This window comes from Apteryx mantelli, chromosome 21 (genome assembly GCF_036417845.1).
Source record: "Apteryx mantelli isolate bAptMan1 chromosome 21, bAptMan1.hap1, whole genome shotgun sequence".
NCBI classification, from domain to species: domain Eukaryota; kingdom Metazoa; phylum Chordata; class Aves; order Apterygiformes; family Apterygidae; genus Apteryx; species Apteryx mantelli.
Genome location: NC_089998.1, coordinates 5,235,648 through 5,257,991, shown reverse-complemented (window position 1 = coordinate 5,257,991; position 22,344 = coordinate 5,235,648). Strand labels below are relative to the sequence as shown.

The following is a 22,344-nucleotide window of genomic DNA, read 5'->3' as shown; positions in this document are numbered from 1 at the left end:
CCACCAAATAAAATATATGTGCATATAAACAAAAACTAAGAGAGAATTTTTTAGCACAATGCACGGAAATATAGTTATGACTCCCATTAACATTCAGAAGCACTGTACAGCTTTATCCTTGCATGTTATATTAATAAAATCATCTAAATTTGAAATAATTTCTAATTTGGGGAAGAAAGGAATTACAACTTCAATTTCATTTTCCTGAAGTGAAAATAGCTCCCTTGGACTAAGGACATGTATATTTTTAGGACTGGATAAACATTACAGTCTGTGAAATTATTTCACCCTACTGGGAATGCTTCCAGTACCTCCTGTAAGGAACCTTAACAGCTAAGGTGAAATTTGTAAAATACACACAGAGCACACGTTTGGTAAAGCTCTTAAAGGACTTATTTTTGAAAATATAGATCATCCAAACTCCCATCTCAGCCATAATTGCAATCTAGAGAGGGAGGTACTTATAGTGGCCGTCCTCTGCTCTGTAGGGAGGAAGAGAAAGTGAAATCATAGTATACACCTAAAATTCCAAAATCAATGGATACCATGAAAAAGATACGGGTCCTAAGCCTAAAAGCATCTCAGCACGTGAGCTGGATGTCACGCACAAGTAGTGGCATTTGGGTCAAGCAGACTACATATATACAGAAGTTATTCCCATACATACAAGCCTAGGCTATATTGTGACTAATATACACACAGATCTCCTGTCTTGACTTCAATAGGCATTCTAGCTAGCAGAATCTCTAAATCAAATCTTCCTGGAAGCCTCTCCTAGAAACGGCAGCTAGGAGCCATTAACCCCTGAGCGAACGCAGCCTACAGGTGCTCAGGGCCCAGCACCCGTTGCTCTCCGTGCCTGTGCCACGTTGGACAGAGCCACGCTTTCCCTTTGGTGGTCCCCACGCCACTTCCCCGTCCCAGCAATATGGTGGCTGCCACAGAATATTAACGCACTAAACCAGCCGAGTTACAGTACTAGGAATAAATATAATCCGTTCACTAGAGATGAAGTTGAGAGTTAAAAAGTATTATTGTGTCGCTTGACCAAGTGACTGACAGAGGGACAGAACACCCAAAGCTGCTGGCTGCCACAGGTCTTTCTGAAATGCTTAGAAAAGTACTGAATCTCTTGGCACGGTACCAAGGGAACCTCCGTTAATTTTATTGGCTCGTGTTTCAGATATGCGTAATTCAGTCTCAGAATTAAGCTATTGTGCAAAAAAGGGGGACTTTTTCAGCTTTTCACCTCTCCAAACGGCTATCCTTGCCAAAAATAAAAGACGACAAAGATTTTTCTTTGCTCCGAGAGGTTTGCTCAAAATTCCAGTAATATTGAAGCTTAACTGAGATTTCTCTATCTTCAGCAAGAGGGTCTCCCTGTATTTGCCTCTTTGGTGACCATTTGGTCTATTGCCAGAAACAAGACTGAAAGCTCCTATCCCAAGTCATGGCAATTTGGCAAAATAAACACTCTTCCACCCTACTGAAATAAAATTTATCCTGCAGAACTACAGACCTTTTTTGATATTTAATATCTACCACATAGAGAGAGACATCCTTGTGCAAGGCAACTAACAAACATGTAAGTTTAAGTTGCTGCCCTAAGGAGCTTACAGTATTTATGATTCATCCGAAATCACTGGAGAGACTTCCAAAAGCAACATATGCTTAGGTATTCTTTGTGGTAGTCCCCTCCTACCACCAAAAATGCTGATAGAAACAAAGTACACAGAAACTTTATTTTTAAGTCAAAAAGCTTATCTGAAAGTAGATGAATCTACAGTCACATTTTATAAGTTAAAATATACATATAAAAGCAGACAGTCTTTATTATAGCTCACCTGAAATTAAAATAAAAATGAAATATGATACTATGCTTTAAAAAGCAATTTAAACATTTTTAAGTACACATGTATCAGAATTCTGATTTTGATACAGAGATTAAAAAGCATGGAATACAAATTTTGGGATGTGAAAAAAACATCTGAATTTCATTTAACAGTGAACTATTTGTTGTGAAGAAATCAGAGAGCTAAAAAAATCTAACTTCAGTTACACAGTGCTATAAGTCACCTAATGAAATGGAATTAATCAGCTTTCTGACTACTCTAATGTAACTCAGATTAGAATCCGACCAAGAAAATTTCACTCACAATTTATTTTTTCCCACAACTCTGTAACTACAGTGCAATGAAACAACAACATGCCCTACCTGGGCATCCATTGTCAAAATAAGGCTTAACGAGTTCTCCAAGTTTTGTCTTGTCTGCAACAGCTTCCTTTAGCAGTTGCCCACAGCAAACTAAGAGGAAGGAAGAACAAAAAGACACAAGGTTAAATTTTAAAAAGGAAGCAAGAAAGAAAAGGAAAAAAAAACCCAGAAGCTGCATACTGGAATAAGGTCACTGAATAAAATAAAAGTTGTAGGTTTTTCAGGTTTGTTGATGGGTTGTTTTTTTTTTCTTGGGCCAAGCAGAGCAAAAAGCAAAGAGACTGAGCAGGGGAGAATACTGAATAAAAAAGAATGCATTTGACAAAGAACATATTAAAAACAGAGAGAGAAAGAGACTAATCAAATATGTTACTGAAATAATAACTCAAGGGATTGCTAGTGGTTTTCACTTTTTATAAACTTTTAATTACTGAATAAAGTTACACCTGCTGAACAGCATCTGAACTGCACTGCTGGAGGTGCAGGATAATACGCAGTTCAAGGGAGTGACTCACTGGATCATTTAATGATCATGTAAGAATTATATTTTAAAAACTGTGCTAATGCAATATTATCATTGACTTCAAATATATAAAACACCAGGAGATCTAGATTTAAAGTTCCAATCAGGACACTTGTACATGAACTAATGCTATTTTGGTGTTGTATAGCACTTTTTGACTAGACAAAGTTACTGAGTCTTACTGTCCCATGTGAGTTAGATACAAGAGTATTCATCCTCATTTTACAAATAGGGAATTAAGGCACGGAGGGGTTGCACAACATCACAAAAAGTCCTAATTCCAGCTCAGCTTTGCTTAATATTAGATAACAATAACGCTGTACATTATTGCATGACCTTTCCATGAATAATCATAAATCGATTTCATCCTTTCTGAAATCAACAGCACCACTGACTTTAACTGAAAAAGAATCAAGCACTTGCATCTCTTTTATCACGGTTTATCACGGTGTTCAGCACGCAGGTGTAAAAATACACTACAGGAACATTTCTTGAGCAAAGTTGAACAAGTTTAGTGTTTAAGCAGCAAGGTATGAACACAAATATTAATAGTCACTACCTCTCCCAGAGAAGCAAATTCATATTCACAGAAAATGGTCTAAATATGTAACAGAAATTGTGTATAGACCCCAGCGTAGGACAACAAATATGTATATGCTTAAATTCAACCCAATTTGTGAGATATTTAAATATAGGCTTTTAAGCCTATGTTTCAATCCCAATGGCCTAACTGGAAATTAAGCATATGCTGAAGTACTCTTCTGAAAAGAATGGCCTTCCACTCTGTTTTAAATATTTAATTCTTGTAATAATTTGTTTACAGTATACTTACAATGAAATTCAACATATGGATGAAGTAGTGGTAATGGTATTTAGTAAAGAGAGCAGCAGCTGTTTTATATAGTAGTTGCTTAAAAAAATAAAATGCAAATTTTGACCTAGATGAAAATACTACATCAAACTTAGTTTTAGAAATATAGTTCAGAAAAGGTATTCAGAAAAACAAGAGAACAGTAATCTTTAACACAGCTAAGAGTTTTCTTTAACACATTATAACAGACACATTTCATTTTTAATTAAGCCAATTATATAATTCTTAAAAATACATCTTTGAAAAATCTCTAAAAATCTTTAATTTTTAATATGAAATGATAAAATACAGCAATATTAAAACCTCTGATAGCATAAAAGTTCTATCAATTTTATTTGTAGTCTTCAGTATTGTAACACAGATTAAAATCATACAAATTTACTCTTTTCACATGTACTGGATATTTTAGTCATTTAGTATTTTTGAAACACTAAAATAATGATAAACACTTAAAATACAAAAATACTAAACCTAGACCCCTGATTGATAGATAGACAGACAGCTTCAGAATTGTTTCCATGCAAAAACCAAACATCTAACCATTAGTTGGAATAATCGTATGGAAAGCATATACCCCGTTTCGAAGGTTTCAAGTTTGAACTTGAAAATTATTTCTTTTCTGAGCAGCTCTACTAAATATGTAACTGAAAACAATACAGCTCACATCTTGAAGTTATTATTCACTTGTAAAGTCAAATCCAGGTTCAGGGAATTCTTTTGCTTGACTTCCCCAGGAGTTCAGGGAAGACACTGAAGGACTGGCTACATCACTATGGACAGAATTAGTTCCACTAATTAAAGAATCCTCCCAACACAAAAAAGCACTATCTATCTACTTAATTCTTACTTTTTTCATTTGATATGCATTGAAGGAATACTAATGAAATTAACTTAGATTTTACTTAACAAAGAGGATATCAGACATTTGCTTAAAATAATTTATGGCTACTCCAATATTAGAAGACATTATAGAACACTGACACAAATTGCATTGATCCTAGCACCCTCCAGGGTGTTAATATTATAGCATTTTTTAATATCAGCATGTACCACCATGAACAAGCCTCATCTAGCATTTCCTGGGCCTCCCTTATGAAAAAAAGAGAATGTACATTTTGATAATTGTTTCCTTTTCTAATACATTATTTTAGAAGCATGAAATCTAAGAGTCTTCCTCATAGTTCAGAGCAAATTCTCTCTTAAAAGTGCCTCAATTTCGGCCAGACAGCTGAAACTGCAAAGACATTATTCATGATCCACTGATACAATGAAGAATTAAGAGTACAACAAGAATGTAACACATGAAAAACTACTGATCTAAAGAGTATAAAAAATGATGACTAAAAAAATGTTAGAGCTGGTTTGTCACAGAATATATGTTTTATTGGTTTATATTTCTTCACTGAAATACTTTTCAGACCCTTCAAAAATTTGACATCCACAGTGATGGTCTAACAGAGAAATTTTATGTGCAAGAAAGAAAGACAGCAAAAGATAAATGATCAAAAAGAAAGAAAAGGGGGAATTGAGCAAAGTGCATATTTACTGAGAACTTACTGTTGACAACGCCGTATTTCTGAGCTATTAGTGCTGCCTGCAGGCTCTTCCCACTGCCTGGGGGTCCACAAAAGAGAATCCGTGGTGTAAAGGGGGCAGCTGATCGGTGCCGTGTTTGGACATAGGTGAGAACTAGAACATGACAGGAAGACAAGGAATGCAGTTTATAACCTATTGCCTTTTTTTTAAAAAAAAAGAACACATTGATTAATTTCTCTCTCTTTTTTTAAAGATTGTTATTATGATCATCATTTATTTTACCACTGAAACATCTTGAGAGTCCAACCAAAATCAGGACTCTGATAAAACTGTAATGTCAGCAACTTCCAATGAGAAGCACTTTAGAAATCTTACTGTCATTACACTCATATACTCTTTCATCAGTACATGTCAAACCATTTTAAAGAGTGGATTCAATTAATAATTGCTCTTTTACCATGTTGTTTTTAGCAGAAGTCATTTTTTGCTTGATAGCTACAATTTTACCATGTAAATTACAAAGGGAGATAATTATACTTAATACTTTCTGCAGTTTCTGAACAAATACTTAGTGTAAAAACTCAGGATGTTAAATTGACATGACATTTACCCTGTTCTGTATGTGATTAGTAGACTCCTAATTACAATATACATATTTGTAGCATAGTATGACATAACACAATAGAGCACAGACAACACATAACTGAGAAGGATTTCATTCTTCTGTCCACCATTTTTCCATAAAGTGTAAAGGCCATTTGATATTTCCGGTCTGATTCCACTCTGTTTGCTGGACAATATTCTTGCTTCTGTGTTTTCTAATGCATAGGAAATACTATGTTCACATCAGTCTATGGACTCTAAGAGCTTCCAAAAGACCACAGACCACATAAAGCATAATCAGAATTGCTGCATGATAGAGATCTGAACTTTGTTACGGTCTCAAAAGAGAACTTGGTAGACTAGCAAGAAGCTAGAGTAAGGTGTGGCTTGACAGTGAGGATAAATTATGAGCATATTTGGATACAGCTGAACACTCTTACACTCCATGCCCCTTTTGCTAACAACAGCAGTGAAGAGAGCAGCTCAGGCTTGAGCACAAGCTAGGTAAGCTTTCCAGGGATCACACATTAATTTGCTTGTTGGCCAAGGCTAAAAGCCATGCCACTGCATCTTGACTGCCATTTCTACTCATGATTAAAGAGAGCACAGGCACACCTATGCATGCTTCAATTTCCTCTGTAATTGCAGCGGATACAATTAAATTTAGCCCAAACATCTTAAATCTTAAATTAAATAAAAGAGCCTATAGACTAAACAGCCCTTGTAATAAAATGATACTATAGTCTAACAAAACAGGGACAGGCTTAGACATCAATGTTTGTATGAACCGCAATACCATATTGAAAAAGCACAAGGATCAGTATTTTAACAAGCATCTTTAACACCGCTATATACTAACAATTCTTCTACGGACCCTTTCCTAGGCATACTTCCAGATCATCATGAAATCTCTTTGTAAGAAAGGAGCAGCTCCAGCAAACTCCAGTTCTGCAATTTCTAGAGAGTGAGCTGGGGTATGGAGAATCTAACTCAAACTGCAACCACATGGGATCCTGCACATCTCTTACGCCAGCACCACAAGCTGTGCTGGGATACTATACCGTACAATTGAATCTGATGTCACTTATCCTAGCACAAATCAGTAATCCCATTAAAATTTAAGAGATTACAAAACATTATATTTGTATGAAACAATCCATTATAATCTTAACACAGATGCTATCTCTTAATTGTTTTGCAATAAAAATGCATTAAAAAATTTTGAAAATCACAACAGAAAATAGTCTGTTGGCTGCATAACTTGTCCAAAAACAAATATCAGCTAACCAAGGACTGCTCTAGTTATTCTGAACATTTTCCATAACCCAGTGTATTGAAAAGCACAGACATTACAGGCAAAGCACCCTGCTTACAAATGATGCTTAATTTGCAGTAAATAACCAAGTTAATTAGGAGTAATGATCCCCTAGACAGTCTCCACATCTAATTATTCTTAAAAAAAAAAAAAAAAAAAAAAGGCTGCTTGATGCACTGCAGAAAAAAGATCTAGAGAGGATTTTTTCATTCCAAATTTCAATTTATCTCACTACATTATTAACTAATAATAATTAATATTCAGGCACTCACATTTTTATTTACAATTCAAGGCATGAATTCTTTATGAATGATGATATGATCTTTTAAATTTAATTAAGTAATTTAGAGGTAATTAATGTGTAAATTCAGATTATAAACTTCCTACTTGTTTATCTTAAAAGTGCAGCACTTGTCGTTAAAAAAAGACCTTTTTGAGATGCAAAATTACCGGGATATATCAGATCATCTACAGACTGACAGCTACGAAGTACATTATCAGCTGGTCTTTCTGGCAGTTTACTTATTTTATTCTTGAAGAATCAACATTAAAAGTCAGATTGCATTAAAGTCAAGCAAAGGCAAACAAGAATCATTGAAAAGAAAAGCTACCAGCACAAACAGTTTTTAAATAATGAAATGTTACCAGCTTTGAACTACTCCTACTTCTTGTTATCAGCCTTTTAGGAGCATCTCTCACAAAAGTAAGGGTGCCATTTACTCTACCGAGTCAACTATCCCTTGTCAAGGCTGTGGAATTAAGACTTCCCAGTTATTTGCATTTACTCTAGTCCTGTAAAATAATTATCAGGAACAGCCCAGACTCTGTATTAGAAAGAACACAACTCAACTGGGAGCCATCAGGCTTGACTAATCCTATTCCTATGAACTGTCTCTAAAGGCTAGGAAACACCTTTCGGATAAGAGTTTATCAATTATCAAATTTGCCATAAAGGTACATATTTACCCTGTGATAGGACATCCATGCAAGGCTGGTCTGCATTGATTGATTTCAGAAATTTTTGGTAGGTCTGGAAAACTCCAGGAAAGTTTCTGTGATACTCCAGCAGTTTCTTTGACGTCTCCTGTTCAGATACATCTTCTGGTTTCACCAAACGCTGCTGCACTAGAGGGTCACTTGGCCAGTCAAAGGTCGTATGGTACACCTCTAGAAGTTAGATACCGATTAGGAACCAAGAGGATGATTTAATAGGTCTTGTTCAGTTCCAAAGTTTTCCTAACCAATATCAAAGTCTATGTTTAAGCATTATGTTGTGGCATAAGCGATAATCTGTGCACTCCCCTTGTTACTTACGCTTACAGCTGACTATTACTCAGCAGATACACAGAGAGAAAGTGACCAAGATAACTGGCCACCCCTGTAGCCAAGACAGCATGATGTGCTCCTCAACAGGGAGCATGCATTTCCTTGTATACGCTGCAATCTCTATCGCGGAGCTGCACATACATGGTTCAAACAAGCCTTTAAGGAGCAGTAGTGGTGATGATGTTTTTTGTTCTTGCCAAATGATCTGAAAGTGTTTTACAAGCACTAATGAGCTATTTCTTAGATAGAAGGACAGTATTGTTAGCCCTCTTTTTCAAATCAGTAAAACCAAGTCAAGTAACGACTTACCTAACATCACAGAGAAAGAGCTGGGAACTGGGGATAGTTCTCCAGACTCTTAGATTGAATCTTAACTAAGGCCTTTTACAAGTAAATCTCCTTTATTGCAAATGAAAGCCATTCCTTTAGTTAACAACATCCTTCCTAATTCTGCTCCTAAAACATCCAACATGTTTTTTTAACTGAGCAATGTCAGGATTTTATTTCCTGCCAGATGACTGCTAGAGATACTGAACAGAGAATTTGGAACTAAGTCTATTTGATAGTGATTCAGTGGAAGATACCTGAAAGCAAACTGCCCCTCAGAATAAATCAGGATTTAGCAAAGACACATGACAAAATATAAGTTCATACGGAGAGATTTAACCTTCAAGTATTCTGTGCTGCAATAGACTACTGCTTACAGGCCCAATACCAAGCTTTACATTTTCCTGTATTTTATTCACAGAAAATAAGATACTGTTGACATACACCTTCTCTAAACAGTTTATAATTATAAATTCCTATTGTTTCTTAGAGGGGTACCATTTAAATTTTAATCCCATTGATATTACAGTGCTTCTGGGACCAAGTAACACTCCAGTTTATGGTGGAGATCAGGAACAAATGCATACTGCACCTTCAGTGAAGGGATCGAGCCTTTTCCCACTGTTCCGTTCAATCAGCACAGTGTCTGGAGCATAAAGCACAACTAGGCACGAAAAAGAAGAAAACAGAAAGAAGTGTAGCTCTTGTTAGTAACTTGTTTTATTTCCTGTAACTGTTTTGATGAATTCTAGTATTAAGGATGGATGAAAGTATTTCAAGCACATTTGTCTCCATTTGTCTCATTTTCCTAATTTCCCATTATTCTACCTGCAAATACTTGATTTTACTTTTATTCAGAATTTTCCTCCACCTGCTGAACAGTATTCTGGAAGAAAATACTCATTAATAATATACAGCCCAGTACTCATGAGTACTGGCTGACCCAGTCATCCACACCAATTAACAAAGTATGGTTACATTCTGTCTGGATGGAGTCCAGGCTAGAAGTCTAGGTTAGAAGCATCCACAGGTCACTCAGTCTGATTCTCTTCTATATCACAAGCAATTACTTCTCACCCAAATACTTCTTTAGTGAGACCAGTGAAACATATTTTTGGTTAACCTCATAGAAAAGTGATCAAGCTGGACTAGAAAGCATCAAAAGATGGAGAATTTATCACTTCCCTGGATTGTTTTTTTGCTAATCATCCTCATAGTTAAATACTGTAATTTAATTTCTCTTTTCAATGTATTTGATTACAGGTTTCAGACACAAGTTCTTCTTATGACTTTCTCCACCATATCAAACAGCTCTTTCGGGCACTTTTCTCCCTATTAAGGTACTCATATATCGTAAATTATATCTCCTCTCAATCTTCTTTTTGATTAACTAGACAGACTGCACTTTAAGATTCTCATTCAGGTCTTGGCTGCACAGATAAAATTGTGAGCAAAACTTGACTTCAGATGTTATTAGCTATATGAAAAATACATGCAAGTACTAGACATTAAACATTTTTTTCCTAACTCTATTGCAGTGATTCTGAATTCTTCATTAATAGTGGAATCTCATCCAAATCAAATCCAAAGTGACAATTCATCAAGTTCGCTAACATTCTGGCAAGTTCATGATCCACTGGCAAGCTCTACTTTTATCATTTTACGTTGCATTCCACACAACTGTAATTGTTTCTTACACTGCAAGTAGGTTTTCTAACTATTAATTTGGGACAACTGGCTGTTCTAGTTGGTGAGGGCAGCTGTCAAGGTCTTGTCTATCAGCACTTTGCCACTGAAGAAATGTTCCTCTCAAATTAGGCCACACTCCATCCATACTCAGAAGAATCAAGCTTAAAACCAAGATGTTTCCATTTCACTCGGTGGAGAAAAGTTTGCTAGGTTTGTATTTTTTAATTCAACAGAAGAAAGAATTTGGATTTAGGGGATAAGAAATTGATTTGTTCTGCGGATCACTAAAGGCAGATTTCTAGAGACTGATGTCAGAAAGCTTGGAACCACTCCTAGGATAGAAGCAAAACTATGTCTAACTGCTCAGAGACTTGCTGGAGTGGTCCTGAATTTACAGAATTCTAATGTGTAAGAAGACAAGGGTTTATGTGGAAAAGAAAGGATTTAAAGTCTCACAGGTTAACTCAAGTCCTTCAATGAATCTGAACCATACTGAAACATCATTCTACTGTCTAGTGACTCTGGTGTCTTCAGGACAGGTACTGAAATTATTATTTAGGATGTTCGGGTAAATATGCTTCTAGGCTTTCACCTGCTGGACACAATCACACATTAACCTTGTACTGCTTACCAACATGTGTAGGAATGATGCCAGATGATTGCAGCATCCATGCCTGTTCTTGGTTTTCAGGGAAGCCTTCCAAAATCCAACCCTTTTGAACAAAAACATGAAACAGTTATTGATCCTGGAACAGGAAATACACAGGAAAAAAAAAACGCTTAGTATCAAACATTGGTGCTATTTGCACAGCATTGTTTCATTATGATCTCACAACAGGACAATATAAGAATGAACCAATTTTCTTATACTACCGGACAACTTGAACAAAAGAACTAGGACCCAAGATACAAAAAAAAAACAAAACCCAAAAAGCTTGGAATATCATTTTGCTGGTGAAAAAAAAGATTAACCTACTAACAAAACAACCTACAGACCAGTACTTGACAAATATTTTCAACGATAATAACCAATTTTTGGAATATGCTTGTGTTCACTGCAACAGTTATCACAAACTATTACTCCCGAGTATCTATTCAAACTAACCTAACTGCGATTGGATCAACCAGACAATGAAACAGTAACACCACCGTTGTTACACAATCTCTATGCAAAATACACTCCATCCTAACACAAATACAGGCCTCCCCTCCCTATATATACACAACATTGGTCTCATTGAGCAACTTAGATGAAATGTTCTGCAGCAAGAATTTCATCCATTTACCCGTTCAGGGAGAAATCATCTCACTGAATCGAAGTATACAGTTGGGTTTTGTTATAGATGCTTGTGAGAGAGGAAAGCGAACACAGAACACTGATATTTTTGTGAAATGGCATGCACTAATAACACCACCACAGTGCAAAGGCATTTATGTATTGTAGCAATGATTTTTTTTTCTGTATTTCAATCTTCAACTTCTCTCTTAAATAAAAACAACCCACAACATTTTCTACATTTTTGAAATATTTAAAAGGATACCAGCCCACACTGTGTATAAAAAAAGAGGCTAAACAAATCTAAAGACAGATTTAATGCTAAGAACAGTGAGGAAAATATGCATGCTTTCATTATTTTCTTAAATTATACAGGAAAACTCACAGTAATGGAACCAGCGTTCCCAAAGCTAATGAAGCAACAGAGCAAAAGAAAGAAAAAAGAAAAAAGAGCCTTTTGCTCCCTTAAGTCCTTGTTATAGCCAGCTAAGTGTTGGATTGAGCATCTTTAAAAAAACATTTACAGAGCTGTGAAATACCGTAGGAGTGCTGCAGCCTCACTCAGTGTCTATGTGATGCAGTATTTGAAATCTAATCCGCTTACCACTCTTGAGTTTGAATCTTCTAAACTTTGCCTAATTTGTCTGTTAGTTGCTTAACTACACAGGCCCTTGTTACTATATGCTATACCCCAAAATAACTTTGTGATACTATAATAAATCTGAAAGGCCATCTTTGTATTTGAAATAAAGAAGATATTTTAATATTGCATTAGCTAGCAATCATTATTATCTCCCATATAAATCTGAAGCTCTGTCAGTATGGGGTCCAAAGGTTTTAGAAGTATTTCAGGGAAACATATCTCCATGACTTCTGTAGGAGGAAATTGGGACATTCCAATTATACAAGAAAATAGAGTAGACTACTTAAAATTCCTTAATTAGCCTGGTTTCAGGAACATGTCATCCTGCTGGTATCTGTAGAAAATAAGAGACTCAAGTAACTGCAAGCCATTTTTGCTACTCCTGGTGTTTGCTTTATCAAATTAGGATGAACCGCTGTCTAAGGTCACACAGGTGCTAAGAAATCAATTTATCCATTGGGACTTGCAGGAGAGAGGCAAGGCTGCACAATATTTTTAGCAGTATGCTAGGAATTTCAGCACTAGCTGTGAATATCTTGTGTTTGTACAACATATACATAGGCCCAGACCCTCTTCTAGGGAGAAATGGCATCAGAGCCCTGAAGCCAATAAATCTATGCCAATTTACACAGACTACAAATCTGGCTCATTTTCTCCACTTCAAGCACAATACTTTTGGAAACTAAAAAAAAAAAAGCCCTTTGCTTCTGGTGTCAATACAGCTTATAGTTCAGAAGCAAATACTAAGCAACAGGCAGCAAACACAGAAGACGTTCTTTAAACAATACATAGCAAACTTCATGATGCTTATATACAAATTTCAAAGGTCCTTAGAGCAGGCAATATGCAATTTTAAAGCTAAAAGTTTTTGCAGTGTAGGAAATTATAGCACAATAAATAGCTTCTTGCAACAAATAATTTTAAAACAAATGCATAATAAATAAACACTACAAAAATACTTAGCATTTTGGATCTTATTTCCAAAGGTCTCTGAGTTCCAGGGTATCAGTCAATCCCTAATTAGAATACATTATCCATCTACTTGACAGTTCAGTGAAATGTCTATTCCACCACAGAGCTGCAGCTTTGTTCAGAACAGGTTTATTGATATTCTGATGCATTCCCTCTCCATACCCCCAGTGGCTTGGTTCTGTTTTATCACACATCAAAAAGGCCGTATGCTCAGGGCACCCCAAGCACAGCTCAGAGCTGGAGGTCTGAACAGCTGCAAGTAGTATGGTATCACAGGAGGGACAAGCTCCAAGCAGATGTCACAGATTAAAAAAAAAAAGAGAGAGAGAGAGTAAAAAGGGAGTGTGGCTTGGGAACTAAGTAAGAGGAAGCAAGACACAGCAGAGCAAGACCTGACTTAAAATATGCCTATCATGCTTTATGCAAACACTGGTCTTTTTTGCCCTCCTGACTATCATTAAAGTGTAATTAGTAACTTCACATGGTAAGAATTTGTTTCTTTAAGAAGCTATCTATTTTTTGTCCTTGATAGCAGTAACCTTACATCCACGCATGGATGGCATCTTACCACATCAGGGCTAGAATGAAGGCTAAAAGTCTGAGAAATTCTACAGCGCCTTATTCTGTGGTCACTATTCCCTCTCTTTCAGCTGGAACCTCAGTCCTTTCCCACATCACGACTGCTATAAATACAGCATTCTGCTCTTGCCTTAATACCAGGTGAAGTGCTCCTTGGAGACCCATGGCACACTGAAAATCAGCAACAGGGAAGTACTTTCAAAGTCATCACTTTCCTCTCCAAATTTAAGGAATCTGGAGAAAAGGAAACCCTCAAGGTCATTCCCAAACATAAATCTCCTTCCTTTGCTGGCACACTCTCAGCTGTGATATCAAACCTATGTTCTGTCAACTTTCCACCTCAATAATAATGACTTGGATATTCAGTTCTCTCTTGTTATTTGACCTGCACAGCTGCAAAATTTGTTACAAAATCCAAAACTGACACTGCCTTAGAATAATGCAAACAGGAAAGGGATAGTGTAAAGAAATAATGCTGAATTACATGGTACATCCGAAAGAATTCTCAGACACAAGCATAAAGATCAAGGGTCATGAAAAATGCTGCCTTTAGGAAAGCATGTCTTCACAATAGTTTTTCCATAACATCATTGGTATTTCTGAAAAAGTATTATGTGCCTTTCCCATCTAAAGGGAGAGGACAGACAACAGTGCAACAAAACAGCGCAGTAATAGCCAGTGTGGATCCAAAATTTCTGAGGTTTTCAGAAGACAGCAGACTGAGGAGTGTAGTATAAATATTGCAATGCATAGGCACATTTAAATGCAACATAATAGCACTTATTGAAATTTGAGTATTCCGACTGATAAAAATCAAATGACTATTACTAACAAATTCAGTGTCCCAGAGTTGGAGGTTTGGTCCGTCCTTTTTTGCATTGGCCGACAATCTTCATTGCTTTGGACCCCTCTTCTTTATTTGGTTCCAAAATGGGGAAATGAGCAAATAGAATCAAAGAGAGATACAATACGATTAAGATCCTGACCTGACTAATGCACAGGGACCTACATCTACTGCCAACCCTACTCCTGCAGTCTGTCAGCTTTAGCAGCATGTATGATGGAAGAAGCTCCACCTTACCAAATTTCTCATTAGAAAGGAACCTTTTATTCCCCTCGCACATATTCTTGTAGCTTCAGTGTAAAAAATGAGCCACATTCTTTGTGGAAAACAAAAAAAGAAGGTCAAGAGGCCAGCTTTTCTCCCCTGATATATTTATGAAACATCACTGTCTTTGTAAGGAGTCACAGAGACGACATGATGATCTCTATCTAAACCCCAAAACAACCAATAGCCATTGCATTCTTTTCCTTCCTATTCAATGACAGCTACCACTCTTCTTAATTGTTTAATACCAATCAGAAGTAATTCTGCCCTTGAGTTCATGTGACTCACTGGCCTAGGCTTAGTTTCTAAATCGCTCTAAGATGTGAGTAAAGTTGCTCAGCTGTCTCTCTCACAAATTCATCATCTAGCAATCTCTTCACTAGCTTTCCCCAGTTCCATAAATTCCCTCCACAACACCAGCAGCACCAGGAGTTAGACGACAGTCAGATGAAAAGTCTTCATATGAGCTTCACAAGTCCCAGGTTCTAACATAATGCTTGCAATAAGTTCTCTGTGTATGCTGGAAGACCTACCTGTCTGATCCCTTGCAGTTCCAACTACATTTGTATTAGAAGAACACAAAACACCGTCTCAGAAGAGCTGTTGATCAATAAAAATGTTCTCCTTGGAGGATGCCTGTGACATCCATAAACCTGTGAGTGTCAAAACAATGGCACAAAAAATTCTGTATTCCTACTGTCAGTGGGATGAAAGCTGGGCAATTAATGCCAACCCAATGACACCACAAGGAGAAATAAAACAAACAGCTGGTGGTCCTATGGTCCAACATACTGTTCCTAATCTATTTACATCTTCAGTTAAAAATGCTGACTCATGTTTTGAGAGAGATGGCATAAATCTGGACAATGAAGTAAAAAATCCACAGTATTGACTTCATTAACACACACACAAGACGACTGATGCAATTAAAATGCACAGATCCTCTTTCAAGTGGAAGTGATGCACAATGTGGGGACATTTCAGTGACCTTGAATTCCTGTCTACTAATAAAAAGACTTTCAATAAACTATCACAACTTTTGAAAAGTCAACTATGCGTTTTTCCTAAAAGGAGCCGAAATACTAACTACACTAATAATATGCACTCCACTCCTGCTCAACATCATGGAAGCTTTCTAAAGAAAGTTTTTATTTCCCCTACTGCTCTGTAACATGCCCAGCACTGGTTCAGTGCTGCTGGTGGTAACGATAGGAACACAGAACGTAGGCAGGATGCTCTCCATGGTTCATACACTGTAACTGACCATCTCATCTAGTTTACACACGGCAGGTCCACTGAAAGCCACTTTCATCAGTGGTTTGAGCAAAGATAGCTGACTTTGCACTGAAGCACATGAGGATCCCTCTGACAATCATTTATTTACATTATCTCAGTTGTAAAGCAGTAACCGTCAGTCAGGGGCAGAAAACAAACAATTTTCGAATTCTTCTTGCTAGTTTTGTGGATATTTCTCCGCACCCATAGACACCTCTGTGCCACAGAGTCACCATCTTAAAAACCACAAGGCAATGGCCCAGCCCCCTAGTATTATGATTTTGTTTTAAGTGAATGGAAATATCATTACATTATATACTCTAACCCTTGAGTGTTTACTTGTGGCCATTTCAGTGTCTCTTTCTTTGCAAATGAAAGCTTAAAAACTGCAGATCATTGCAGACTAGAGCAAAAATTATGGAGATGTGGGGAGAAGCACAGGATGTAAGATTTTTAGCAGTTTCTCCCATGTCTGATGTTAAGACAGCTTTAGGAAGCAATTTTCAAAGTTCAGTGAAACATTAACTACTGGCCCTGCTTTACTCAACAAACAAGCTAGATGATGATGTCAAGACACAACACAGTTTAATAAAGCATATCAGCCTTGCAACATCTCTGTGAGGTAAGGAAGTGCTAATTATCCCCTGGCCCACAAATGAATGGACAGACTGACTGTTCTAAGAACACGTATTATTCACCTGAAAAAGGTTCTTTAGTCCTTCATGAATGTAACACCTACTTTGGACTATGCACTTTTTTCCTCTCAAGAAATGCATCAAATAATGTACAGTCTATATCTTGGCACTGTTTAGAAAGAGATCTTTATCCACTAGATTATTATGTCTCTTACAAATAATCCTTTATTATGGGCTGATTATAACAACATCTGAGGTTTTAAAGGAAACACATTAAGGAGAATTTGCTTTCCTTGAGTCCAGACATTAGTTTCAACCAACATTATTCTATTTAAGTTTTCTTTTGGTTCTACTTGAAAAGTCTCTTCTTACATTAAGTCTAAGTACACAGGAAAAAACAACAACAACACAGATCCATGGATACAGCAGCCAAACCTCTTCAGCTGCCTATTTTTGTAAGTTGACAGTGAGCATATTAATTATTACCTAGAAGAGAATATATTCAAATTCCTAACACAGAAAGAAAGACACAATGAGAAAGAGAGAAAATTGAAATGAATAACATTAGACTCTCTTTTCTCCTTTCATCAGCAAGAGCTAAAAACTTAACTCAACCTATTGATTTTCATCTATTTTCTGTTTATCTGCTTTGTCCACTATAACTCTGCCAGTTGCCCCAGGCAATCAACAAAGCTATGCTTGTTCAGCCTTTGATCATCTCAGTGCTATAAGATTAGCATATGCATACTCTCATCCTCCCCTTTATCCTGTTAATAAAGCTCCAAAGTCCCTCTGCTGATGTTCAAGAAAGCAATTCGCTCCAGAGCCCCCAAAGATTTGCCCCCATTCCCTCCTCTGCTCAGGACTCAGAATGCTAACTACTATGCACGAGTTGTGTAAGTGCTTATCCACTGGCCCTCTGAGGAGCAATTCTTACTTGTTTGATGCAGTCCACGTTTGACAGACGTTCCTGGATCAGATTGGCCCAAAGTGCATTGGGAATTTTCTAAAGAAAGAACAAAAAAATAAGGCTGAATATTCACAATTGAGTTCAAAAGGAATTTTATCATGCAGGCACATTCTGGTTAAAGGTGAACTGAGACGTCTCCTTAAAATAAATAAATAAATTGAACTGTGCAAGTCCCCAAGTCATTAACACAATGTATCAGAGAGTTAATAAGGGCACAAAAATCAATGTTAAAGGTAAGCTAAACACATCTCTACTTGCCAAAGCCCACGTCCGAACTTTTTGCACGCTAACATGGAAACAGCGCCAATTTTTGCACACTAACTACCACACTGGACCTCAAACCTGCAAAGGGATCCATAAGAACATCATATCCACCAGTAGTCCCTTTTACCATAACAAATATCTGACCCACTACTACTTCATATGTCAGCATGTACAGCATTAGTGATGTTAACAGATATCACGTGAGACAAGCAGAATCTCAAACACATAACAGATAAACACCAAGAGTCTGATCTTCAGGAGGTTTGTTTTATAGTTTCTAGTATCTCTTACTCACCCTTTTATCATCCAGAAAGTTAACTTAAAATTAAATTTAATGTTAAAGTTACTTTATTTTTATAATCAGGACTGTGAAATGGGATTGAAATTGTATGCTCCAAGATTTTCAGAAGCCCTATTTCATTCCATGGCTCTTTCATAAATTTTTACCTTGCCCTTTTCCAGAAGTGCTTTGTAAGATAGTATTTGTTATCTGACAGAAGAGGGGATGAAGTTGCTCTACAGGTTCTATGCTGAACTTGGTTAAACAAGCTCTGTGTTAGTCAGTTTGCCTTGCTAAAGTCTAAACCTTTGGCCATGCCAGTCAGAGAAGCTATTAATCACTTGACTATATCAAACCGCCTTGTCTCTTTGATTATTGGTAAAATGAAGACTCAGAAAGACTTCTGCAGACAGATTCTCTACGTCCTGAGTCACAAAGTTGTCTTTCAACTAATACAAGAAACTTTAGACGATGTGAGCTTGACTCTTCACACCAATGCAGCTACATGTATCATGGGTTCCCATCCACCTGTTATTCTAACCAGTCTGAAGGGTATAATCCTAAGAGGGTATTTCTTCAGGCTTACGTTATACTAAAGGATGTAACTAGACATAATGAAAATGCGGCTATGTGGAAAAATTTCATAATAATCATCCTCATCAGCTCATGAAACAATTTCACCAGGAGTGGTGGAAACTCTATCACATAAGTCACTCTGAAGTAGACTGGAGAAAGCACTCCAGAATGCACAGCAGCAGAGAACAGTCCTCGGCTGGCTGTGGAATGGACAAGACGGCCCAGTCAGGAGGTGTGTGGGTGGGGGGGGTGTTTGTTTTGTTTTGTTTCTCTCTGCTGTCCCCAGTTCTCAGTGCCTTTCTTCATATCAGCCATTCATAAGGCAGCGTTCAAGCAGGTAACAGAGAAAAAGGGAAAGAAATTGCTGTGTTTCTTGAAAGTCAGCAGGTCTCATAGGGTGGTGCATCAAAGCCTCCCGCAGCCTCTCGCTGCTGGAGTCTGGGTCTGTGGCTTTGAGTCTGTCGCCTTCCAAGGGTACATCACGCTGCTATCAGGAACAGCTAGTGTCTTGCTTACTTCTTTGATGTGTCACGTCAAGAGAGGCTAGCAACTGCCAGGGGTCCACTCTGCTAAGCTGTGCCAAACCAATTTAAACCAAAATTATACCAACTTCTTTTAGTGCAGTGATATTCTAAGTCCTCTCTTTTGAGCAGGGTTTATTGCACAAAAACAATCAAGGACACACAAGCAGGTATTTCAGGGTATTAGTTCCTTCTGCTCTCTGCGGCTCAATTCCAATTTTATTTCCTGGTCAGTTTTCCTTCTACTGAACGGTGGCCTACAAAATCACTTTCAAAAGGCTGCTTGTAGTATGTCTAATTATTCACCTAGAAATCATTAAATCTGACACATATCCAGCATCATATAGCACATTCATGTTTTGTCTCTCATAAACACTCACATAAATATATCACAAGCCTGATAGATGGGACATCACCTCCCAGGAATCTGTAATAATGGACAATGAAACAGAGACATTGGATAACAGCAGAGCTTATCTAAGGCACTCTGAGCCTGACCTAATATCCAGTTTAGTTAATGAAAAGACCTGCTGTTTGAAATGTTAAACTTTCCAAAAGCTGTGGCATTTTTCTTATATTCAGACACATGTATATTTTGCTTATACGCTATACACACTGGTTTAATCACTATTCCCATACTGATGAAAAACTGTACTCATTCATGACTGATTTTAAATGTTCCATGTTATTCCAGCAATATCATATTTCATCTTACATGCCTGATCTCCTCAAAGAGATGTTTTTAGCAATCCTTTCACAAAACCGCTGCACTTTTTGTTTAGTCTGAGAGGGGGAAGGACTTTCCCTAGATGTTCCCACTGGAAGTTTTGGACATATTTGTTCTGAAAATGGCTACAGCTGAAATCTTCAAAGTTGGTTTGCTTTATAGTTTGGCACCTTGGAAAGAAAAGCAGTCAAGCTTGAAGAAATTTGGTTAGTACTTTGAAAAATCGTGAATGTTTAAATTTAGCTTGTTCAGATAAATACACACAGAAAGGCTGCTCTTTTCACATATACACAAGGCTGGAACAGTACCTATTTGTTCCTTCCCAGTGACTTGTCCTGGAATAGATTAGAATGCTGAACATGCATAGATAAGGATGCCTTGGGTTCTCCTCTCTTCTATTATATTTCTTCTTAAAAAGCACAGGGATATGATGCAACTGTACAGCAGTTTTAAGTCATTAAGCAGTATACAAACACCTTAACTGCAATTTAGTATAGCTTTAAGAGCACACCCATCCTGCAAACCCACAATTACCACGGTTGTTTCAACTTCTTATTTTATCCAGCTAACAGGAAAAGTGAAACATGCAATAGCTCATCATTAGACTTCTCTATAGGAAAAACTTGGAGGTGCTTTCTATTAACATTATAATAACTAGAGAGGAGGGAATAATTTGCAATGATTTATCCAAAAACGTAGCCTCTTTTTCTGTTCATGGAGTATTTATGATATATATGTATATGATTCTTCAAATTTATTGAATATTCAAAAATATTTGACTTCTTCTTGAAATATTTCTACATGAAGAATGATCACACTTCGCTTGAACATTCAATATTTAAAATTCACTACTTGAGCTGTGCTCATTAGTAAGTGGCCAGGTGTGTGATAGTGAATGATTACATGTCCAAATTTAAAAACTGAGCTTTGGAGAATAATCAGGTATTTTAAATACCCCTTCCACGAATTCCTGTGCCAGTAAAACTCAAATGCTTTAACATTCCCTGGAAGTGAACACAAAAGAGATGAAAGCATGGCTAAAGAGAAGTAACTAAAATATGTGAACAAATATTTGTGGACCTTTTTCCAGCGTTTGCCCAGATCTAGTAACACTGGCCTACTGACCTATAAAATGAATGAACTTTGGCACTGGGGTTAATTTAGTCAGAGTAACCTTATACTCATGAAATTGTCCTCTAACTACATTAAATTGTGTTATATGATCTTCACACCAGACTTTCAAAAACACAGACTTAGTTCATGCTTTTCCTCTTTCCATTTATTAAATTGCTTTGGCTAGGACTACAATTTTTTAATGCCATGGTTGTATCAAAGATTGTATAAACAGCTATTGTTCTGTTCCTGAATAGACATTCAAATCTTATTAGTGCTAATGGATGTTATGTGTGTTAGAGGAGTCAAGTTTACCACTTGCTTCAGCAGAACCAGGGGTCACTTACAGCAAAAAACAGGTTTAGCCAACAACACAAATCAGCAAGGGGAAAGACAGCTCTTCAAGATGATATTTTGGCTACATTTTAAGTCACTGTAAAGCTTCCACTGATTTAGAGGAAGCCAGGAGTTCCCTCCTAGCTTTAGGGAGTTACATATGAAGACTCACACTCATGTAAAAGGACAAAAGAAAGGGATTTAGTGAAGACTATCTTCTAACACCTAACATCTCAGAAACAAAGGTGAACACTGCACAGTACTTAACCACCACCAGATTCTGCTCTTCAGGCACTCCTTACTACCTGATTAGCCTTGACATTTTTGGCTTTCATCTTCCACACCATCCATCCTTTTAAATCAAATAAGCCCGAAAGGATACCCTTGAAAGTGCATCTGTATAGTCTGAAATATGTTAATAATTAGAGTAATTAAACCAAAGGGAATTTTTGTTTTAAATTCTCCTACTCTAAATTGAAATTTATGAATCTAGTAAAACAATCTTTAATAATTAGAACAAAGATTTCAAAGTACATATTCCCAGTAAAAAAAATCATTTTATATCATGCCAGCCAAAAGCAAACCTTCTTGGTAGTAAGTTCAGTGAATTCAATGAACTCTTTCCTCTCAGATCTTTAAAAATATTATTTGAGGTTTCGCCAAT

At 36.9% G+C, this 22,344-nt stretch overlaps 1 protein-coding gene across 1 annotated transcript in view; it reads right to left on the bottom strand.

Annotated features, from left to right (window-relative positions):
- The window catches only part of AK8 (adenylate kinase 8), a 72,495-nt gene that overhangs the window by 41,163 nt on the left and 8,988 nt on the right, over window positions 1-22,344 (bottom strand). Inside the window, exons 5-10 of the mRNA XM_067308882.1 lie at window positions 17,831-17,899; window positions 11,037-11,118; window positions 9,309-9,380; window positions 8,030-8,230; window positions 5,167-5,298; window positions 2,216-2,305 (exon numbers count right to left, since the gene is read on the bottom strand). Coding sequence (XP_067164983.1) covers window positions 2,216-2,305; window positions 5,167-5,298; window positions 8,030-8,230; window positions 9,309-9,380; window positions 11,037-11,118; window positions 17,831-17,899 — 646 coding nt within the window. The remainder of the gene's footprint in view (window positions 1-2,215; window positions 2,306-5,166; window positions 5,299-8,029; window positions 8,231-9,308; window positions 9,381-11,036; window positions 11,119-17,830; window positions 17,900-22,344) is intronic.